A 22730-nucleotide genomic window follows, 5' to 3' on the forward strand; every position below is an offset into this window, starting at 1 on the left:
TCCACCCAGATGCAAATAAGATAAAACAGGTTTCCATGGTGATCGAGAGACTGATCGCTGCACACACACATTTGCTTCTGTCTGTGCTTTATCATGTGATCACACATTGAAACCATAAACACACACACGGGCGCAAGTCTCTTAGCAAAGTGTTTTGCATGCTTTTCTCTGTGTTCTTCGTTTGGTTGTGCACTGCGACACACTGAGAGCATACGTTAACTTCTGACCCAGAATGCATTGCGGTGAGGCACATTGGTTTGGTGACCCATGTGTGAGTTCCTGTCTCTCTCTCAGTGGAGATACAGCTCTTGCACAACACGCGGGTAAGAACTAACTGCTTTACTAAATGTATTGTGCTCACAATGTAACTCACAAGTTATTTATGGTTTGTAGGGAACTTTGTATTAATTTGTGCTTGTATTATGTAATGAGCCGTTTAGTTATGTAGATATTGCACTTTTAATTTTTAATGGTGGATCTGCTTATATCAAAATATATATTTATTTTGGAAGATACTTATATTTATGGTTTAGAACCTTCACTGAAGATTTATTTAATTAGTCAATCTTTTAATTAGTTGGGTTGGGTGACTTAACATATTTAAAAAATTGTTAAATTTATGGTTAAAAATGTATACATTTTTTTTAACATGCATGACTGTTTCAGTTTATCTCTTATGAACATGCAGCAATACTCAAACTATTTATGTGCTGTTTGTGTACAAGTTTTTAACACTTTGTTAATTTCCGTTTTATGGGTGATTGGTGACGTAGAGTCCTAAAATCTACTGATCATTCCTCTCTTACGTTTAATCACAATTGTATTATTTTTTAATGATTTTCAATTTATTTAATTCGAAGAATTTGTGATGTATAGCCTACTGTATGTATATATGTCGTGTGAATAGCAACGGTGCTTCAAAAGCCATTTTATTTTTAGTCAGATTGCTTTATAATATCATTAAACTGTTTAAATGTAATATAAGGAAATGTGATGCTGAATGGCTTCTTTGGATTGTTGTTTTGTTTACTGCGATACATCTGTAGCGGGTGTTAATATTTGGCGGGAGGGTGCGAACAGTTGTTGTGTTAAGTCATTATAAGCTGTTCTTAGTTTTTCTGTTTCTCTCGACGTGCTGAAATGAAGGTTCTTTCTCAACACACATTGGGTCAAACAGCGTTGTGCTTTGTTAGATTTTGCAAGGAGATTTTGCAAATTTTCCAAAAGAGGACGTTTGCAAACGGAGAACTTCTCACTCGCTGTTACTCATATACTTCCTGTTTTTTCACTGTTTTAAAAAAGAATCAGCAAGTGAAACAAGTTTATTTCCTAAATTGGTACCTGCACAGAGTTTAAAATAAAAACAAGCTGGTCATATTTTTTCTCATAATCAGTTGTGAAAACCTATAGCTAAAGTCATTTATTTGTCATATACAGTAAAATCTTAGGCCACCATCACCAGCTTGTTGTTTTAGCAAAGTGTGCATCCATATTTATGTTTCACTCTTTTAATATACAAACAGAAAATAAAGGAAATATAAACACACAAAATTAAAAAAAAAAACAGTTTTCAGAACTAAATGTCTTCAGTATTTAGTGTGACCTCTTTTGGCACGAAACACATCTTGAGCTTTTTTAAGGAGGCTGAAGTCCTGAAGTCATTCGGTTTGAATTAGAAATTAGGAAATTAGCAGTTTCCTGCTATTGCTGAAGTGGAAGGGGAGTTTACCCTAAATACTTGACACTTCGGCTTATACTTTTATACTGTTTTTAATACTACATACACATTTCCTGTATTTAAAGAGACTGAGAAATAATTATATATGATCACTATACAATTGCAAAAACAACAAATCTAATGCTAGCATGGTGACCCAAGACTTTTGCAGAGTACTGTACCTGTACTGTTTTCTACACAATATCATCCTTTTTTATGTAAAGACCATTTTGTAAAGATGCAACATTGATATCGTTGATATTGACTAAATAAGGTCATGTCACAGATTGAAATCGTAATGAAATTAATCAAACTTTGATACTTGATATCTCAGAATTTGATTTTTGAGACTTTAGTCGTTTTAATATTCTCTGTTTTTTTTCATGACCTAAAAATAAAATTTTCAGGTTCAAGCCCTCATTTCATATGAAACTGCAACCTCAACAGCCGTTTATGAGCGCTATTTATTTATATCACACTTTTAAGCTATATTTTTATAAACTTGCTGTGTACACTACATTCTCCAAGCTCACGACGTCCCAGGCGACGATACTTTAACAATTTATAAATGATTCATAACTTTCTGGACATCTGGAATTTCAGTATGAAGACAAAGGTTAGGAACCCAATATTTCTGTAGTTTTACACTACACTGTGATTGCTTTTAAGTAAAGTTTGTTGTTTCCTTAAGGCATGTGATAGAGCGTTTGGACCTTGACATCAGACTTAACAAGCAGATAGGCATTTTCGATCACGCAACAGCACGACACACAAATATACATTGATATTAAAAAAAAGATTAATAACGACAAACCTAAGAAAAGTACCACTGTTATTACTGCACCCACATTTAAACAGAGGTAATAAAAATTTAAAAAAGGCAATTACAAGGTGTTTGGTTTCCATTGTTTATTTCATTTTTGACAAAACAAAAAAGAATCCGCACACTGAACTCAACATCAATTTGTTTAATCACCGAAGTAGCGTTTCGGGCACCTGCCCTTCATCAGACATCATTTTTGGATTCCGGCACCTGCTAGTGTTTGGATGTGCACGTCTCCGTCTTTATTATTTCATTTTTGAGCCATGGTTAGAGGTGTACCCGCCTTGTTTGGACGGCTATTAGACATCTTTTAAATGCAAAATCACTTGCTGGCAATGTTGCAGTAAGCAGCTTACGTTTTCATCAGAAATGTCTTTGGTAATGTAGTTAGTACTAGTCTCAGGCTCGGATCATTGGCTGAATGTAGGCTGCATATGGCAGAAAGTTGAAAACACTTAAGGAAGTGGTTCTCAAACTGGGGAAGGGGCAAGGATGGTTCCACGGGGGCTTCTGTTTTATGACTTTTTACAATAAATTATTTTATCATTAATTCTGTGCAATTAAATCTCATAAAAATAAATAACCAACTACATTGTATCATTTATGACCCTTTTTTAACAATCTATGCGCATGGTCTAAAGCGCATGGCGCAATTGCACTAAGGGCGTGTCCGAATCCACTTTTGCTAGTTTAACGACGGGAAAAAGGTCTGTGCGCCTGGCACACAGTCTAAAAGACCTGTTCCTGTTCTCGTAATGAGTAGTGGGTGTGTTTTGGGCGTAACATGCAATAAACCAATGACAGTCTCATCTCCCATGCCCTTTAAAAGCCAGTTGCGCTCTCAGAATACAAAGCTGAACTGTGATTGGTTGCTTTAGATGTCAGCCAGACGGCCTTCTGGCCGGACCTTGGCCAGTGAAAGCTACGTTAGAGGTTTTTAAGGTTTGGCTACATGAGATTATGTTTGAAAGTACCAAAAAGCAGATATAAAAACGGGATTTGTAGCAGAATAAGAGGGTTAAAAAGACTAGACTGTCAAAAATAAAGGTACAAAGCTGTCACTGGGGCAGTACCCTTTAACTCTTTTGCCGCCAGCGTTTTTTTTAAAAGTTGCCAGCCAGCGTTTTTCATGGTTTTCACAAAAGATTAATGCCTTCCAGAAAATGTTCTTCTTCAAATATATAAACATACAATATACCAAATGAAAGAACAGACCCTCTGCTTAAAAAAAAAAAAGTTTCATCCTACCTTCAGTAGTTCTTTTGTAATCAGCTTTTGAATATGGGTAGGTTTCTGCAAAAACACCACATTTTGAGCAAAAAGCAGAGATAATTCAATTTTTGTGATCGATTTTTCATAGAGATCCCATTCAGAGCAATCTTTAAAACAGACACGGACATGCAGCCGCGTGCCATAGGGAAATATTTCCGGGTTTAAAAAGTTGCGGAAGGGTGGTATTGCGGAAAGCCGGAAATACTCGTCATTGGCAGGGAAGCGTTTTCTCTTGATTGACGAGATATCTTGTCAATGGCGGCGAAAGAGTTAAAAATGTTCTTAATATGTATTATTTAGGTATAAATATGTATCTTTAAATTGCCAATATGTACCTTTGAAGTACTAATATGCACTCTTTGGGTCAAAGGTGTACCTTTTTGAAAGGGTACTGTCCTAGTGACAACTTTTGTACCTTTTATTTTTGAGAGTAATACAAAACCATTTTCTGAAGTCTGTGCATTGGGATTTTATTCTAAATAAAGACAGTGAGTAAAAGTATACTGGTTAATGATGCTGTCTGTTAAATTTAGACTGATGGCAAACATAACCGTCATCTTCACACCGTCCCAACACATCTAACGTTCCTCTTCCCCACGATTATGTCATTTAAATAATAAAGTGATGCCCACACATACTAAATAACTATTTGGAGATCTTTTAGTGTGAGCATGGACAGCTTGTATTATCATCAATAAGAATTTTATTGGGACGCAGTGGTTTTTGACTCAGAGCATTGTGATGTAGGGCAGTGCTGGAAACTGTGAATTGTAGCAACACAAGGCCATACAGCACTGAATGTGTGCCATAAATCAGTAAAGTAGGGCAGCACAATGCTGCTTCTGTCAAGGACATCTGAAACATCGCTGGTGACTTTTAAAACTACCAGAGCTTCATACTTGTCCTTAAAGATCACACAGAGCTTGGTTACTGGTCCTACATATTGAGCTTTTAAGGTGATACTAAAGTTGGGAAGCTACAGAATATTCACAAAAAACTTGATTTTATTCATGATGTAGAAGATTATTTTGTTTTGTGTAGCTCCATCCAACTAATGTACAAAAATATGAAAGATGCTTCTCATTCCTAGTAAGAGCTAATGCACACCAGCTAGCGCAATTCACAGCATCCTGACACATACTGATGCTCAGTCAGGAGGGAAGGGACGTAGTCATCAAATGCAAAATTTTTTGCATCGAAAACGCCTGCCTATTTCAGTGTGCATCTTTTGTTAGCACAGGCTCGAGAGCTAGAAAAGGAACCAAGCAAGGGCGACATGTAATAATCCACATTGAAAAGGTTGATAAAGGTGCTAACAGTTGTCTTTGTCAGTGCTTCGTTTTCATTTCCTGTTCAGAAGGCGAACTTCCTGTCTGTGCTTCATGTTCAGGTGTGACTTTCCTATTTTGAATGATTCAAAATAAGCTTGTATTTTTTTTTCAACTTTCTGTTCACAGAAAGCCACATGAGTCAAACTGAGATCTCTAGTGGTTTCTCAACCTCATCGGGGGAATTTATCTTAATGTCCACTTTTACTTTACACATTCCCAATCACTCCTTTATAAAAGTAAATGATTTTTATCTATTTATAGCTGTTAAATGCCTGCATTTCTCACGGCTGAGGATAGATCACAATACTAAAATACTTTAACGGTGTTTCCTGCCACGCAGGAAATGACAATGTTTAGTTAAAGATACACATTTAGCTCATCTGGATGTGTGCCTATAACGCCATGTTATCATTTGCTGCAAGAAATAAAACTTGAGATTAAAAACTGTACTTCTGTACTCATAACAAGAAGTGAATATTTGAATCAGAATGGGAAGTGAATTAATCAAATCCTTTATTGTACATACCCACATCCCCGCCCAATTGTTTTTACAAAGCCACGGCCAAACACATTCACTTTACGCAGGCACACCCAATGACATTCCTTTTACACAGTCTCACCCAGTCACATTCACTTTACAAATCCATGCCACCTTCACAATAAGTGTGTTCGAGTTGCGCATGCCAATCGGCGAGGTTTGCCACATGCAGTCGACAATGCCGTCAAATCCGACATCTGTAGTGACGTGTGTGCACGTGCGCCCTTTTTTCGCGACTAAAGTTCATTAGATTGTGAATTTGTTAAAAACAAACCTTTTAATAAAAAGTTGTAACCAGAAACACTTTATATTGAATATTTTAATTGCTGCTTATACGACATGACCGAAAATAATGGGAAACATTATAAAAATACCAATAGAGTTTGGTCTTTCACTTCTTTTATTTTTAATTTATTACATGGCACAGTATAACATATTCATGTATATTAATGAGTTATACCTGTTATAAATCATACATTTATAATGTTTTTTGGTGCAACTGAAAGTTGGATTAAACATGAAACGCACGTGATTGTTGTCATCAGTGAGGCAATCACGTAGAGCCGTGTCATCATCAGGACTCACCAGCCGGCTACTTTCGAAGCGCTCATGCGATATTTTAAAGGTGCAGTGTGTAAATTATAGGAGGATTTGTTGTAAGAAATGCAATATAGTATACCTAACTATATTTTCAGTGGTGTATAAAGACCTTATAAAATGAAATGTATTGTTTTTATTACCTTAGAATGAGACGTTTTTATCTACATACAACGCGGGTCCCCTTACATGGAATTCAACATTTTGCACCGCCATGTTTCTACAGCAGCCCTAAACAGACAAACCGCTCTACAGATCACGTCACGTTTCTTCAATATGTTGTCTCAGACGACAACATGTTTGTCCTGTGGCATCTACCGTAGCTTCTCTATGCGTTTCGTGTAGTGATGCACCGATGTATCGGCCACCGATATTTATCGGCCGATTTTTTATGAATTTGAAACCATCGGCAATAGCACGAGACAGGCCGATACCGATTGTTTATTAATTAACTGCATAAAGGAATCCATTATATGTAAAAAATGAGTTAATGTTGTTAATAAAATAAATGCTAAATAGCAAAAACCACCTTTGAATGTTGTCATGTTGTCTTATTATATTTGTTTTAATTTGTGCCTCTCTTATTATGTTAATCAGTTGAATGTTAATTAGATCCAATCCATGTTCAGTAAAAATAATTTGATGCAGAAAAAACTAGCTAATAGACCAACTGTATAGTATTATATACAAGTGTTTGATATCGGTATCGGCATCGGTCTCGGCCAGAAGTTGTCTGTTTAAATCGGAATCGGTATCGGCCCAAAAAAATCGGTGCATCCCTAGTTTCGTGGACTGTGAGCTGTGGACTGAGACCATTAGATTTACACACTGCACCTTTAAAACCATACGTCACATGCCTTCAGCGCCAGCTCAAATCGGACACATTTCTAACCGGCACGCACTGCTTCAAGTCAGCCGCACACCTAAAGTCGAACACACCTAATCACTTTACCAAGACATGCCCAATCATTTTACACAAACTTGCCCAATCACTTTACAAAGCTACAACCAATCACGGTCACTTTAAACAGACACACCCAATCATGTTACTTTATACAGCTACACTTTCTTGAGCTTTGTATTGTTAACTAATTAATAAACAAGGTCTAGTTGGACATGATGATGATATGAGAGAGCGAGAGAGACAGTGATTGCACATTTACATTTAGCAGATGCTTTTATCCAAAGCGATTTACAAATATTAGGAAATACTAAAGTGATTTGTCATAGGTAGACAATAGTACAAGAAGTGCTTATACAAAGGTACAAGTTTTCACTATTGCGAAACAGTACCTGTTAAAAAAATTATTTATATTTTTAAGATGGAAGAGGTGGAAATGCAGTCAATATTATTTCGGCAAGTATTTTTGGAAGAGATTTCAGTTGTGTTTTAGTTGTTGCAACAGATTTAAAGGAAATTTCTTTCTGAATGTGTGTTTGACGATCATGTGTTCGTCTAGATGTCTGTTTGTTGAGTCAGTGTGTTTGGTAGAGAAGTATAAAAAAATGAAAGAGTGAAGAATTCAGATGTGTTGAAGCCAGCAGCTACATAAATCATTTTGATCCAGTCAACTCTGGCTTTAACTGTCTTCTCTGTTCTTCATAATACATTCATAGCACAGACAGACAGACAGACAGACAGACAGACAGACAGTTTTAAAAACTTAATGTTCAATTTACAAAAAAAATTGGAGTTGCCAGAAAAACTGTTTAAATGCAGTGATGATGTTCCAGGCATTAAACATTGAATCATGGTGCATATTTGTATATATAATAAAGTGATATTATGTTAAAATAAAATGTAACATAAATACAAAATTGTATATACCAAACTATTAAAATTTTATCATTACATTGGACTTTTACACTTTAAATTGTAAAGGTGTCTCTTTCACCAAACTCGGCAAAGCAACTTACTTTTTTCTATAAAAAACAATACTTTTTACAATGGATCAACCCTCACTAATACACATGATGTATGCATGTTTGTTTGCACACACACGCAGCATGAAGTTAAAAAAACTTGGTTTTGCAAGTCAATTCAACCTACTTTTTTAAGTTTTGACCTGTGATAAGTTGACATAACTTACAAAACAAGTTGAAATTGTTTAATTTAATGTTTAACTTAAAGTAACATAAAATATGTGTATTTAATTTATGTACATTTAACAAAAGTGATGCATTTTTTTACAGTGTGTGGATGCAAACCTCGCCCCATTTTCAAAACTTCAGTGAAAGTTGACGGCCATTTTAACGATCTGATAATACATTTCCATTTGTCATAGAGAGAGAGAGAGAGAGAGAGAGAGAGAGAGAGAGAGAGAGAGAGAGAGAGAGAGAGAGAGAGAGAGAGAGAGAGAGAGAGAGTGGTTCAGTGGAAAGTATGAACATTTTAACTGTTTCTGCCACTATCGTCACTCTTAATACCAATAACAACCTTTCTGAAATATGAGGCCGTAAAAATGCAAAAGGAAGGAGGAGAGAAATTATTTGAAGATGGCTGACACATATTTTCCCCATGTGTGAACGAATTGGTCAGTTTAAAGTCATGGAGAGAGAGAGAGAGAGAGACAGAAAGATTGAGTGTCTGCTTGTTAATATAAACCAGAGTTGAACCGTTGCCTTGGTCTTCAGCGTCAGCAGCATAAATTATCATACGCTTATCGCAATGGCAATGCCAACTAAAGACTTCCTGACCAGCTCAATACCTGTCATATTTTAGTTCATGTTGATATCTAAAATAAAGCCAGTTTAACCAGTACATTTGCACTGAATATAATTATATTTCCTATCTTTTCAAATTCTTATCAGCTGGGTTAGTAAATTGATGAGCTATAAAAATCGTACAAAATGTATACATTTTGCAATTGTAAATAAAAATGTACTGAAAAAAATGTTGACGTGTTAGTTCCCCCACTGTATATTAGTAAGTATTTATTATTATTATTATTTAGTACAATAAAACAGAAACAATGGTAGATGGATGTACATAATGCATCATAAAGTGTTAGTTACAAAAAATACAAATCTTGCAGCTAAGATATTGGACCTAGTATGTGTACTGGTCTTGTACTGTGCTACGATTCGATTCGACAGCGCAAACAACAGACAAACTGTAATTTTCCTAATCTTTGCACTTTAGCACAAAAGCTCCAATAATTATTATTTTATATTATTATAATTATTGCATTGTGAGACATGAAAAAGCTAATCATATTTCCAGCAGTCAGATAAAGTCATAACCACAGTCACTTGCTGGGAAAGGCTCAAATATGCAATAAATGAAATAAGGTAATTCTCACAGGATAATTAACTGATATCACTGATTTCTCATTTTATTGCCATCAAGGAAAATGCTGTGTAGTTGTGTGTTTGTGTGTGTGTGTGTGTGTGTGTGTGTGTGTGTGTGTGTGTGTGTGTGTGTGTGTGTGTGCTGTTTAAATATAATTAATGGGGTGATTATTTCACTGTTTTTCCACATATAGTGCCGTGTGTATATGTTTATCAATTATTACCTTCGCTTTTAATCCGTTTAATCCATCAATTGCCTTTTGTGTCAAGTGCTGTCAAAATTTAAAATGTTAATGATTGAGGTTTTTTTTATTTTTTGCTTTTTCTTCTTTTTATTTTTTGTGTTATGTGATGTTGTATTGTGAAGCCAGAGACAAATTTCCACTAAGTGGACAATAAAGTAAAGTAAAGTAAAGTAAAGTAAAGTAAAGTAAAGTAAAGTAAAGTAAAGTAAAGTAAAGTAAAGTAAAGTAAAGTAAAGTAAAGTAAAGTAAAGTAAAGTAAAGTAAAGTAAAGTAAAGTAAAGTAAAGTAAAGTAATCTTGCGCAATTCAGAAATACTGTGTTTTTGTCAGAATCTGCTAAACACCACGCAGACTCTGTGCACTTGTCCTCTAAATGCACGAAAGGAGAACAACAATCTGCAAAACATTAAAATCACATGTGGATCACATTCAAACGTGTGTCCCTTGTGAGTAGCCTACTACCTGAATACAATGATCCGAAAGGAGGAAAAAGGTCTTATATAGTGAAACGATTGTCATTTTTGCAACAAAAAAAAAAACACTTCTTGTCTTGCACTAGCTATGTGATGCGCCAGTGTGACCTTACATATTACGTAATTACGTTTAAATGTCTTTACTTCCGGTTTCAGTTTTTTTAATGGTCTGACTAGTTGCTAAACTGAACTCTGAACAAATACCTTGTTGAATTGGTTTCCTAGGTTATCTACGTGTTGTTTATTCAGCTTGTTATATAAATAAACTATGTTTAAAGTACTTTGTTGTTATTTATTCTTAGCGGAGTTTACCGAAGGTTACGTGTTGACCACGAAAGCCGCTTGTTTGTGTTGTTACTGCTGAAACCGTCTATATGTGGAATGATACTAATTAATGTCATTGTGTCAGTTTAGTGATTAAAATGGTCTGCAAGTGTGCATTTTAATGTGTGACCTTTCAACATGATCACGTAATACGTAAAGTCACGCTGGCGCATCACACGGCTAGTGCAAGACGAGAAGCTGCAATGAAACTGCAAGTAAAGTAATCTTGCGCAATTCAGAAAAACTATGTTGTTGTCAGAATCTGCTAAACACCACGCCGACTTTGTGCACTGGTCCTCTAAATGCACGAAAGATGAACGACAATGTGCAAAACATTAAAATCACATGTGGATCACATTCAAACGTGTGTCCCTTGTGAGTAGCCTACTCCCTGAATACAATGATCTGAAAGGAGGAAAAAGGTCTTATATGGTGAAACGATTGTCATTTTTGCAAAAAAAAAAAAAAAAACACTTCTTGTCTTGCACTAGCCATGTGATGCACCAGTGTGACCTATTACATAATTACATTGAAAGGTCTTTACTTCCGGTTTCAGTTTTTTTAATGGTCTGACTAGTTGCTAAACTGAACTTGGTTTCCTAGGTTATCTATGTGTCGTTTATTTAGCTTGTTATATAAATAAACTACGTTTAAAGTACTTTGTTGCTATTTATTCTTAGCGGAGTTTACCGGAAGTTACGTGTTGACCACGAAAGCCGCTTGTTTGTGTTGTTACTGCTGAAACCGTCTATATGTGGAATGATACTAATTAATGTCTTTGTGTCAGTTTAGTGATTAAAATGGTCTGCAAGTGTGCATTTTAATGTGTGACCTTTCAACGTGATCACGTAATACGTAAGGTCAAGTTGGCGCATCACACGGCTAGTGCAAGACAAGAAGCTGCAATGAAACTGCAGTTTTAAACTGCATTGAAACTGTCCACTTAAGTCCACTATATGGACAAAAATCTTGGAATGTTTTTCTCAAAAATTTAAGAAAGACATAACAGCCTAACATAATAGCCTGATAAAATGCTAATTTACAAGAAAACATGTCAGACGCACTTAGAGGGTTTGCATCTGACCTCTCCATAAATCCATTAAAATGAATTGAGTTTAAACAAACGCTGAATTTGTTTGATTTGCCCCTGCTGTCTGGATTATAAAGTAAATATATCCGTGCAATGATGCATTTCATTCCTGAAACAGCTGTAAATGAAACAGGGTGACGATTCAAAGAAAAAACCTTTCTTTCTTGCAGCAGATAATGTTGCTGCACAATGCACCAGGTGAACACAAACACCCAGCTGTGTGTATGTGTGTGTGTCTGTGTCCCACTGCAGTCTGGTGTTAAAGGCAGACGGGCTTATGGGAATAGCACGATGTAATCTCACAGGCACACTCGTTTTCATTTTCTTCACCTCCCTTTCCTTCCTTTTCTTCCCTCCCCTTGTCATTTTCTTAATCTCCACCTCTCTCTCTCTCTCTCTCTCTCTCTCTCTCTCTCTTAGCCCAGCAGCACTTCCTGGTCATGTTGGTGGGCGGTACGGTCGAGCGTGATTGGCCCTCGAGTTGTGTGCTCTGCGCAGTGCTTATGTTTCAGCTTGCACACTCTCTTGCAGACACACACACACATACCTCACACAGTGGCGCAACCAGAAGCCACACATGCAGCTCCCTCTCTCTCTTGCTCTCTTTCTTGCTCTCTCTCTCGTTCTTCTCTGAGAATGGTCCACCCGGTGCCTGGGGCTCTGCTGTCGCGGCCTGCCGCCTGCATCTGATCTCGCACACATACACACGCACACACACAGTGAGACGGGCTCATTATTAATCATGATGTGAGAGGTAAGCCTTCTCTTCTAAAGTAACACCAGCTGTAGGTTTTTGCTGCGAGCTCGAAGCAATGCAGCACTTTGTTTGCTTCTTCTGGTGCGGGGGTTCGCCTAGTGCGTGTGGGTTGTCTCGATTTTTTATAGGGTGCGTTTGCGGTTAACTGCAGTTTGTTATGTCTAGGCGACCCTGAACAACTCTGCAATGCTTTTTCCTCGTCTCATTCCGAAAACTTGTGTCGTGTGTCTGGCAGAAAACTGCCTAGCGCAGGTACCCCTCCTAAACCGGCTACTTGTTTAGACAGTGTCAGCGTGCTATTGGTTAACTGTTGAACTGAAGAGCACTTCTCCTTTTTGAAGCCCCCCTCGTGGTCTCACTTCCTGTTTGTGTTATGCACGCAACAGTGCATGGTTTTTTTGCATATGCTGTTAGATCTCTGTCGTAAGAGCTGCGTTCCCCGCCCCCGGCATGTAAATTACGTGTGACATGCTTAACTGCTGTTTCCTAATATGGCTCGTGCTAGATTTCAGAGCGGTAGGACCCAGTCAGGCACCCTGGGACTGCACAGGGGCGTGTGTGAGGGAGCGTAACTGTCTGCCAGAGAGAAAAAAGGCAAGAGAGATGTTGACGCAGGTTTTCGCTTCTGTCCGACTGCGTCACTCTTCCCTTCAGTCATGTAAGTAGATGTTGAATGCGCTCTCTTACTGCAGAGAGAAACATATGGATTCGACCTCTCGCAGGCTGCGTGCAGCATCGTCTTTCCTGCTCTTACGGAAAATGGAAACATGGAAGAAACTAGAACGTTAAACAGGTTATGCTGAGTTTAAGGGTACTTACTGGTTATTGTTTTACCTGCTCTGACATGCTACAGTACAGAGTATTGTAAACAGTAAAAGCGGTATGTTGTCGCATGTCATGCGTCTTTATGAACTCAATAGTGCCGATTGGTGGTTTGCCATTGGATTGTTTTTTGTTGTTTGGACAAACTTTTTTTGGGAGTATAATCTGTGTTGTTCACTTTGGCAAGGGTCTGGCGTAAAGTCTTTGGGTTTTGTTGATGGCGTGGTGTAGGTAAGAAAGTGAAAGTAGTTTAGAGAGAAATTGAGCACATGGAGACGTTTATAGGAAGCACGCTTCACTTTAGTTCTTCTGATTCTCCAAATTGTAAACTTCTCGCTCCATGAACAATATTATCAATCTGGCTTTTAGTTTGGAAAGTTTGTACACTTAACTTGTCCTGTTAACTTTGAATACATTGTACAGTTACGACTTACCGTGGCTTGTTACCGATAATGTATAAATGATCCCTTGTAAATCGGTTGGATATAATAATCCCATGTGTTAACTGACTGCTAAGATGATAAATGTCTCACGCCTGTGTTACGTATGGCAATAGCACATCTGGGTGTTCGCACCATCTCAAATCTTTTCACGATCGCGTATGTGCGCCAATGTGGTATCTCACTACTTTGCTGTGTTTTTGTCCGTACATCCTAGTGTGCTATTTGCCAAGGGATGTGTTTGCATATTTGGTTTTGCATATGAGTGATATATGCTGTCTTCATTGTCAATAATTAGGCATGTCTGATGAAGACCACTGTAAGTTTACCCTCTAGAGGGCATCGTTGATAAAACACGCAAATATTTTACGTTTAAGCATTTAGTAGATGCATCCAAAGTACGTTGAGGTAATGCAACTACGTCCATCCCCGAGCAAATTAAAAGCCAAGCTGCAGGAATACAGTGATTTAATACAGTATACATATGATCGATCCTTTAATTGCTAGTTGTGCAGTTTTAATAAATAATGTAGCAATGACTGACCTTTGGACAGATCTGCCAACGGTGATTGTGGATTGATAAGTGTCCCTTTTTCTGAGTTACTGGGTAGAAGGGCTTTGGCTTCAAGCTTTGTACTGTGTAACCATGGTGATGATACTATTTTCAATCCTTTCCAACATGGCAATCATCACCTACACACATCTGAGTCAAACCATGTAATGCTGTGGTTTAGATAACCACTTCTGCAGCCCGCACACCTTTCTGATCAAGCACTCCACCCATTCAACTTCATATTTTAATGCTAAAAGAGCCGATCTGGGTTCATATGTGTTGTTTCTTGTTTGTTTTCATACTGGGGGGATTTAATATCCAACACTTGTTTAAATACGAATACACTGAATATGCGTGCATGCAATGTTTTAAGTCTGTAGTTCCTTAAATGGAACACACAGGTAAATGCTTGCATGCACGATTTTACGTCGTAAATGTTAATAAAGAGAAGGTCAACAGAAGAAATGTGAAAACACCAAAAACATCAAAAAATGTGTTCATTTAAAGACTTTCAAACTTTTCGACTTTTCTAATATGATTTTTAGTCAAGCCACCTCAACCATGCGAGGTTGATGTGCGTGCTTTTGTTTTCTTTTTGTTCCACAGAAGAACCATTAAAGTATGTCGTTTAAATACAATAAAGTACATTTAATTTATTCCTTATAAATCAGGGTAGGAAAGTTAAAGACAGAAGAGTAAATAATGGCAGAATCATTTCATTTTTGGGTGAAGTATTTCTTTAAAATCACATTCATGTGTAACGTGAAATAGTTTCCGTTTCTTTAAAGAGAACATAACATCCAGTTCTCCTCCCAGTGGCAAAAAATGCTTGACTTTTTAATGGGCTTTGATTGGCTTACTTCCAGATAATTCCCATTCTCTCTCTCTTTCTCTCCCTCTTGCTCGCTATCGTTCTTATTTTCTCTCCTTCGTTGACCTTACAGGAACTTCTAAGCATTGTGTTGTTCCACTGCAAGGCATTATGGGAGATAAACAGTGACATAATAGCCTAATCATGTCATAAAAGAAAAGCAAAAACTGAAGTTATGCCAAAAGACAAATATCTTGAAGGAAAGCACCCAAGTCTGAGCATGAACTACATTAAATGGTCTTGGAGATGATTTTTTTCATGGGAAAGGCAGATGTCACAGGCATGAGCATGTTTATTACCAGATCACAATCGTGCTGCAAGGCTCTTGGACTTACATCATCTGTTGTGATACCTTTCATGTTTCCCCTTCTCAAGTTTACCCTTAACTCTTGTCCGATCGAGATATAGATATTGTTGTGTGTGGGTTTGTTTGTTTGTGTAATAATTATATGGTTGGATATTTTGATTTGATTACATTTTGGTGTTTATATTGTTTACTTTATAAAGTACAGATTCTGAAAATAAAATGCTGTCATGCTAGGTTGGTTACTGGGGTGTTCTGGGTGGATGCTAGGGGTGGTTGTTAATGGTGTTCTGGTGGATGCTGGAGGTTCTGGGTGGATGCTAGGAGGTTCTGGGAATCTGGGTGGATGATAGGGGGTTCTGGGTGGATCCTAAGGGGTTCTGGGTGGATGCTTGGAGGTTCTGGGTGGATGCTAGGGTGGTTGTTATGGTGTTCTTGTGGATGCTAGGGGTTTTGGGTGGATGCTAGAGGGTTCTGGGTGGATCCTAAGGGGTTCTGTGTGGATGCAAGGGGATTCTAAGTGGATTCTAGGGGTTTCTAGGTGGATGCTAGAGGTGGTTGTTAATGGTGTTCTGGTGGATGCTGGAGGTTCTGGGTGGATGCTTGGAGGTTCTGGGTGGATGCTAGGAGGTTCTGGGTGGATGATAGGGTCTTTTGGGTATTTACTAGGGTTTATTTGGTGGTTGATATGGTGTTCTGTTGGTTACTGAGGTGTACTGAGTGGATGTTAGGGTGTTCTGGGTGGATGCTAGGGTGTTCTGGGTGGTTACTAGGGGGTCTGGGGGGTTGCTATGGTGTTCTGGTGGGTGACTGGGGTGTTCTGAGTGGATGCTAGAGGGTTCTGGGTGGATGCTAGAGGGTTCTGAGTTGGTGCTAGAGGGTTCTGAGTGGATGCTATGGTGTTCTAGATGGTTATTAGGGTGTTCTGGGGGGTTGCTATGGTGTTCTGGTTGGTGACTGGGGTGTTCTGAGTGGATACTAGAGGGTTCTGGGTGGATGCTAGGGGTTCTGGGTGGATGCTAGGGGGTTCTGGGTGGGTGCTAGAGGGTTCTGGGTAGATGGTAGGGGTTCTGGGTGGATGCTAGTGGTTCTGGGTGGATGCTAGGGGTTCTGGGTGGATGCTAAGGTGTTCTGGGTGGTTGTTATGGTGTTCTGGTTGGTTACTGAGGTGTTCCGAGTGGATGCTAGAGGGTTCTGGGTGGATGCTAAGGGTTCTGGGTGGATGCTTTGGGCTCTGGGTGGATACTAGGGTGTTCTGGGTGGTTACTAGGGTGGTCTGGCCGGTTGCTATGGTGTTCTGGTTTGATACTTAGGTGTTCTGAGTGGATGCTAGGGTGTTCTGGGTGGTTACTATGGGATCTAGGGGGTTGATATGGTGTTCTGGTTGGTTACTGGGGTATTCTGAGTGGATGCTATGGGGTTCTGAGTAGATGCTATGGGGTTTCGGATGGTTACTAGGGTGGTCTGGGTGGTTGATAAGGTGTTCTGTGGGATTGCAAGGGTGTTTAGATAGGGTGTGAATTTTAGGGGGTTCTGGGTGAATGCCACGGGGTTATGGATGGTGGCTAGGGGGTTTTGGGTGGTTGCTAGGTTGTTGTACTGCCTTAAGTAAGAAAACTCATAACACAGTTACATTCACAGTATAGTAAACGCTGGGTCAGACATCTTAATCTGCATCTTCTGTGTTTTTGAATAACATGTGTGAATAATAAACTGTCATTTTGGGTAAACTGTTCCCTTAACTGGCACGTGGCCGGGAACATTGCTTCATCTCCTGCTCCGATTGGCTCATTGTGGGTCATACAATATTTTAACAAAATGGAGAAAACAACCTCTCTGTTCATTTCCAATTCAATCTCACTTTGTTAAAAGATACGTCACAGATCATAGCTTCAGTTGTGATGATATGCTGCGTGTTTTAGGTTTTTCTCAAGTTGGATAGAAACGGTTAAAGTGTGAAGGGCTGCTTTGTATGTGTTTTGTGTGTGTGTGTGTGTGTGTGTGTGTGTGTGTGTGTGTGTGTGTGTGTGTGTGTGTGTGTGTGTGTGTGTGTGTGTGTGTTTGTTTGTACAAGAATGAGGCCTGTGTGTGTGTCAGTGAGAAGGAGGTGTGCGTGTTTGTCCGGGAATGCATGTGACAATGTTTTATTTGCTCATACTGACCGTATTTTGCAGACTTCAGTGCATTTCTGGCATTTTGAGGGGTGTGAAGGATTTATACAGATGGTGAAGTAGATAGAGATAGAGTGTGCGGGGACGGGATGCAGAGGCGGAGGAAGATTATCTCTCCCAAGTAGTTAGATGAAGATTTAGATTAGTGACTTTAAAACAGTATTGTAATAAAACACAGACGTGTGCATGCTTCTCAGGCTTATATTACAATGAATATTATATATGGATATAAAAACAAAATGTATAATTTGGGCTTAATCTTTTCCTCCTCTGTTGCAGGTGGGTACTAAATATTGCACCCTCTCTTGCGTCTGCCGCTGCTTGGACCTGCTTATAGTATCAGCCACAGCTTTCTGCCCGCTTGCTGCACCACAACAGTAAAAACAACTCCCCGTGCAACCCTAAAGTCCTGCTAGTGACCCTAAACCACCTCGACGCTCGAAAAGCAAAAGTGTGCACTGTTCAACCGGCCAACCAGAGCCTGAGGATTTTTTGCTTTTGGATCCATTACTGCACTTTTCCTAACAACAGCATTCTTGTTGCTCTGACCTGGCGTGCATTTCCAAGTAGAAGAGGAGTTAAATGATCTAAGAACAAGAGCAACATTCCTTAAAGGACAAACTCTGTCTTTGACAAACATATAAATACACAGTAGGTTGGGATTTTAAGGAGTTGAAGATCGCTCACACGTGCCGGCCCCACTGTCGACATGGCAATGAACATGGCTCACATGCGGGACACGAAATGGTTGACGCTGGAGGTGTGTCGAGAGTTTCAGAGAGGGACGTGCTCTCGCTCCGATGTCGAGTGCAAGTTCGCTCATCCCGCCAAGAGCTGCCAGGTGGAGAACGGACGAGTCATCGCTTGCTTTGATTCGCTGAAGGTAAGAAACGCACACGTCTGCCTTTACTGTTGACCTCAGTTGCACAAGACCTCATCTGAGGTAAAGAACCACCTAGAGCTTTTTTTTCATATAATACCGTCTGTAATGGTACTGATACAGTATGACAACAGAAGCTCTGCCAGAAATGTACACTGAGGTCAGGCATCAGCTTGTATGTTGTACAGCTATGCATTTTTAAACAGGGAGGTAAACCTCACGTTGTAGAAAATACCAGGATATTTATTGTTTATGGCCATTCTTTCAAAATTTGCCAATATTTTTGTGGTTGTTTAATATCGCCCAGCCCTAGTACCACTTCATAAGCTATTTTAAAAACCAACACGTAAAACTTGTGAAAGAGATTTAAGTGAGGAACTGTATTCAAAGTGTAGGTCACAGTTCATCGACCATGAAGCAAAAATCAACTTGTTTCAATACCTAGTAACCTGCTTAGGGTCATTTCAAACATTTGACATTCCCCTTAAAAAATTCTGTGTACATAGACAGCTAATCAGAGTTTTTAAAGTTTGAACAGGCCTGTAAAGCCAAAAAATGTGAAATAATGTAGTTCATTCAGTTACAGTTACCATACGATGCCCCGTAATGAGCTCACTAGGTTTTGCAAAGTTTAGACCAGGGCTCTCCAACCTTTTTGTGAGCAAGGGCTACCACAATGGATAAAACAATACTTGTTTTATTAACTTTATTTAACTTGTTGATATGTTTTATCATTGTTAAAATGATAACATATATAAAAGAAGCAAAGCTTATATAAAAAATATGTATTAAATATCAAATTTCTGGCTTTTAATAGAATGTGCTTTGGCGGGCAACTCAGAGACTCTGTGTGTGCAACCTGGTGCCCGCGGGCACCATTTTGGAGACCACTAATTTAGACTATTAACTTTGCAGGTGTTGTACAGAAGTTCACCTATTTACTCAACACAATTGAACAACAAATCGCAATTGCAGGATAATGGTAACTGTTTAATATTAATACAGTAGAAATGTGCTGTTCCTACACACTTGCTACAGTGTGATTTCTAAATAGATAAAAGTACTGTTTATTTACCATAATAATTTTCATATTTAAAGACACAGTGTTAGTTATGTTTCATGCAGTCAGTATTGTAGGAATGATTTGCATAGCATCATCAGTTTGGGTTATATCAGGTCTGGGTTATATCAGTTTTTTCAGATGTTCTGTGAACATAACAAACACAACTCATGGCCTCATTTTCTGTATGTATGTTGTTCAGTATGAACAATTTGCTGCATACATTGTAGTATTCTGGATCAGGGTTATATAGTCTGTGAAATGCAGTTTAAAGTCTCATAATCTGATGATGAGATTAAGAGCATCAACGTTTGATTTAACAATGATTTCAATCTTTGACATGATCTTACTCACACATACAGTGCATATATCCCATAAATATTCGATGTAGACGTTTCCATTGGTGTAAATTTATTTTTTTGAATTGTTAAGAGTTTACTTTTTAGTCAAGTAGCACTTTAACGGGAATGGTTAGTTTCCATGATCTGCCTTTATAAATGGTTCAGTCTTCTATCTTGGATTGACACACTGAGTCTTGTGCCATAAATTCCTTCTTCCTGATTTGGATGCTAGCGCAAGCATTCCAGTAGTTAACATAATAAAAATGTAACGTCTGTAAATGAACTGCATTGTGAAACTTGTATGGGAATTGAATTTGGTCGGTCACAATAACTCGATTTGTGCAAGTCTTTGTTTTTAAAATTGCCGGAGGTGAAAGTGATTTTGATACGACAGCATTCTCTGCAGTATGTTAACACCTATAGCACACAAAAAAGTAGTTTTTAATATACATTATATGTGACCCTGGACCTCAAAAGCAGTTATAAGTAGCACACATATATTTGTAGCAATAGCCAAAAAAACATTGTATGGGTTAAATGTATCTATTTTTTTTACTCCAAAAATCATCATTAGGATATTAAGTAAAGATCATATTCCGTGAAGATATTTTGTAAATTTCCTACCATAAATATATAAAAATGTATTTATTATTAGTAATTATAGTGTTGATAAGGACTTCATTTGTACACTTTAAAGGCGGTTTTCTCAATATTGTAATTTTTTGGCACCCTCAGATTCTAGATTTTTAAATAGAATTATTTTCAACCCAGCATTGAGTCAAAAAAGGATGAGCCGAGCCTGCTGGGTTGTCATTTAACCCATGCTGGGTTGTTTTAACCCAATGTTGGGTCAAATATAAACATTTTCTGGTTGAATTTTAACCCAGCTACTGGACTTGTCTCTTTTTGACCCAACGCTGGGTTGAAAATAACCCAGTGTAGACATTATATTTTCAACCCAGCATTGGGTCAAAACTGGACAAACCCAACCTTATGTTAGGTTTCAATCCATATTTTGGGTCAAATATAAACTTTTTTGTTTATTTTAACCCAACAGCTAAAAATGTGTCCCTTTCTGACCTAATGTTTGGTTGAAAATAACCCAGTGTAGACAAGACTCTCTTATATAGTGCATTCAACCTTATGGTGCCCAACGTATTTCTGTTCACCATTTTCAGTTACAGCAAACATCGTGTTCAGATCCAGGTCTCTCAGAGGACGAGACTAACTGATTATTCTGCACTGCACATTGAATCTCTTTTGTTTGGATAAGAGTCGCTGAGGTCTGCTATATGTGGTGTTACTGAAATCTATTAATGATGATGGTTTTCATTATATTTGACAACTGAATAACTTTCAACCCTTTGATTATTATGCATAAAGTCACTCTAAACGTGTCATGAAACCAAAGAAATGTGTTAAATATAGAAAAAGATCAGAAAAGCCACAGCTACTGTGTTATTCCCATCATATATCTTGTTGAATATTTTCTCTCTTCAGACCGAATCCCATATGTGACCCTGGACCACAAAACCAGTTATAATTAAAGGCATTTTTTAAAAATTGAGATTTATACATTATCTGAGAGCTGAATAAATAAGCTTTCGGTTAATGTATGGTTAGTATAGACAATATTTGAAAATCTGGAATCTGAGGGTGCCAAAAAATTAAAATATTGAGAAACTCACCTTTAAAATTGTCCAAATGATGTCCCTAGTAGAGGTCTTCACGGGTCTACTAATTCTAAGATACGAAAACCCAATGTTTCACGTGTGCCTCGGACACGGGTTGGGTATAATAATAGCGGCATCACGTCTTTTAATCTTTTACATTTAAAATGAATGTGTTTTGCTGAACAAACCCGAGACGTCCCAAACTATCTTGAGTGTGTGCATCGAGTCCTTTTCCAACCCCTCCTTTGCTTTCCTTCATTTTAGCGGTTACCTTGGTGTCGTCATTAGATTACAAAGTACAATAAATGGAGCGGCGCGCCAAAATTTAATGCAAGCCCAACAGCGTTTATTTCAGTCTGACTGTCTGAATGCTGACAGTATCTGCTAACCTGTCTGAGATTTCATCTCTATCCATAAAAAGCCCACGATCAGTCCTACCAATCGGTCCTAACTTTTTATCGCATATATTACTGCACTTCGTTGTTTATTGAGGATATATTATAGTGTTCTATGACAAGATCTTTATCAGTCAGTTTATCATTGATGATTCAAAGTTTGCAGTAAAGTAATGTACACATGCTTTAGCTCACTGAATTATGGAGCTCACACAGGCAATGTTTTTTTAAATGCGGTGTGCAACATATAAGGATCATAAAACTGTGTGTGTTGAAAAGAAATACTGTGGCCAAGAAAAGCAAGTCTTTAAATAAATATTTGGTTATGGCACATCATTTCAGTAAAGTTCAGGCCTTTATAAATGACTTATGGCATACGGTACATCGGCTCAAACTGAACTGTGAAATTCCACCAATCCCCTACACTGGTTTGTTTGTTTATAGTGTTAGGGTAATAAATTATTAAAGCAAGCACGTACAGGAGAAGCCTGAATTATTAAAACGTTTAGATGATGCTGAAATATAAAAAAGCATCAGTTTAGAGTTTATTATATTGCCATCTTCTGAAGGATCAAGACATTGAATGTAAGTGTGTAGCCTGTGTGTGAGTCCACTTCCTCTCGGTGGAGTTGGGAATGCCACTTTGTAATTTTCCATCTATTTTTACCCGGCAGGAGAAAAGCAAACACACACACAGACTCACACTGGGGTTCAAGCTTAATCGCAGGTCTGCTGAGAAACCCTGGCAACATTTCAGGGGTTC

General features: G+C 38.2%; 1 protein-coding gene across 25 annotated transcripts in view; it reads left to right on the forward strand.

Moving 5' to 3' along the window:
• Positions 1-22730, forward strand: part of mbnl1 (muscleblind-like splicing regulator 1) — a 94912-nt gene that overhangs the window by 32269 nt on the left and 39913 nt on the right. For 13 of the 25 annotated variants that reach the window (XM_055203515.2, XM_055203518.2, XM_055203512.2 and 10 more), the window contains exons 1-2: positions 12222-12454; positions 17898-18501. In XM_055203515.2, the coding sequence (XP_055059490.1) occupies positions 18328-18501 (174 nt within the window). In that variant the 5' untranslated portion in view covers positions 12222-12454; positions 17898-18327. Of the gene's footprint in view, positions 1-155; positions 324-12219; positions 12455-12559; positions 13269-17897; positions 18502-22730 lie in introns of those variants that run through there. The other 12 variants (XM_055203511.2, XM_055203514.2, XM_055203504.2 and 9 more) reach the window with 9 other exon arrangements.

Source organism: Misgurnus anguillicaudatus, chromosome 2 (assembly GCF_027580225.2).
Source record: "Misgurnus anguillicaudatus chromosome 2, ASM2758022v2, whole genome shotgun sequence".
Classification (NCBI taxonomy): Eukaryota; Metazoa; Chordata; class Actinopteri; order Cypriniformes; family Cobitidae; genus Misgurnus; species Misgurnus anguillicaudatus.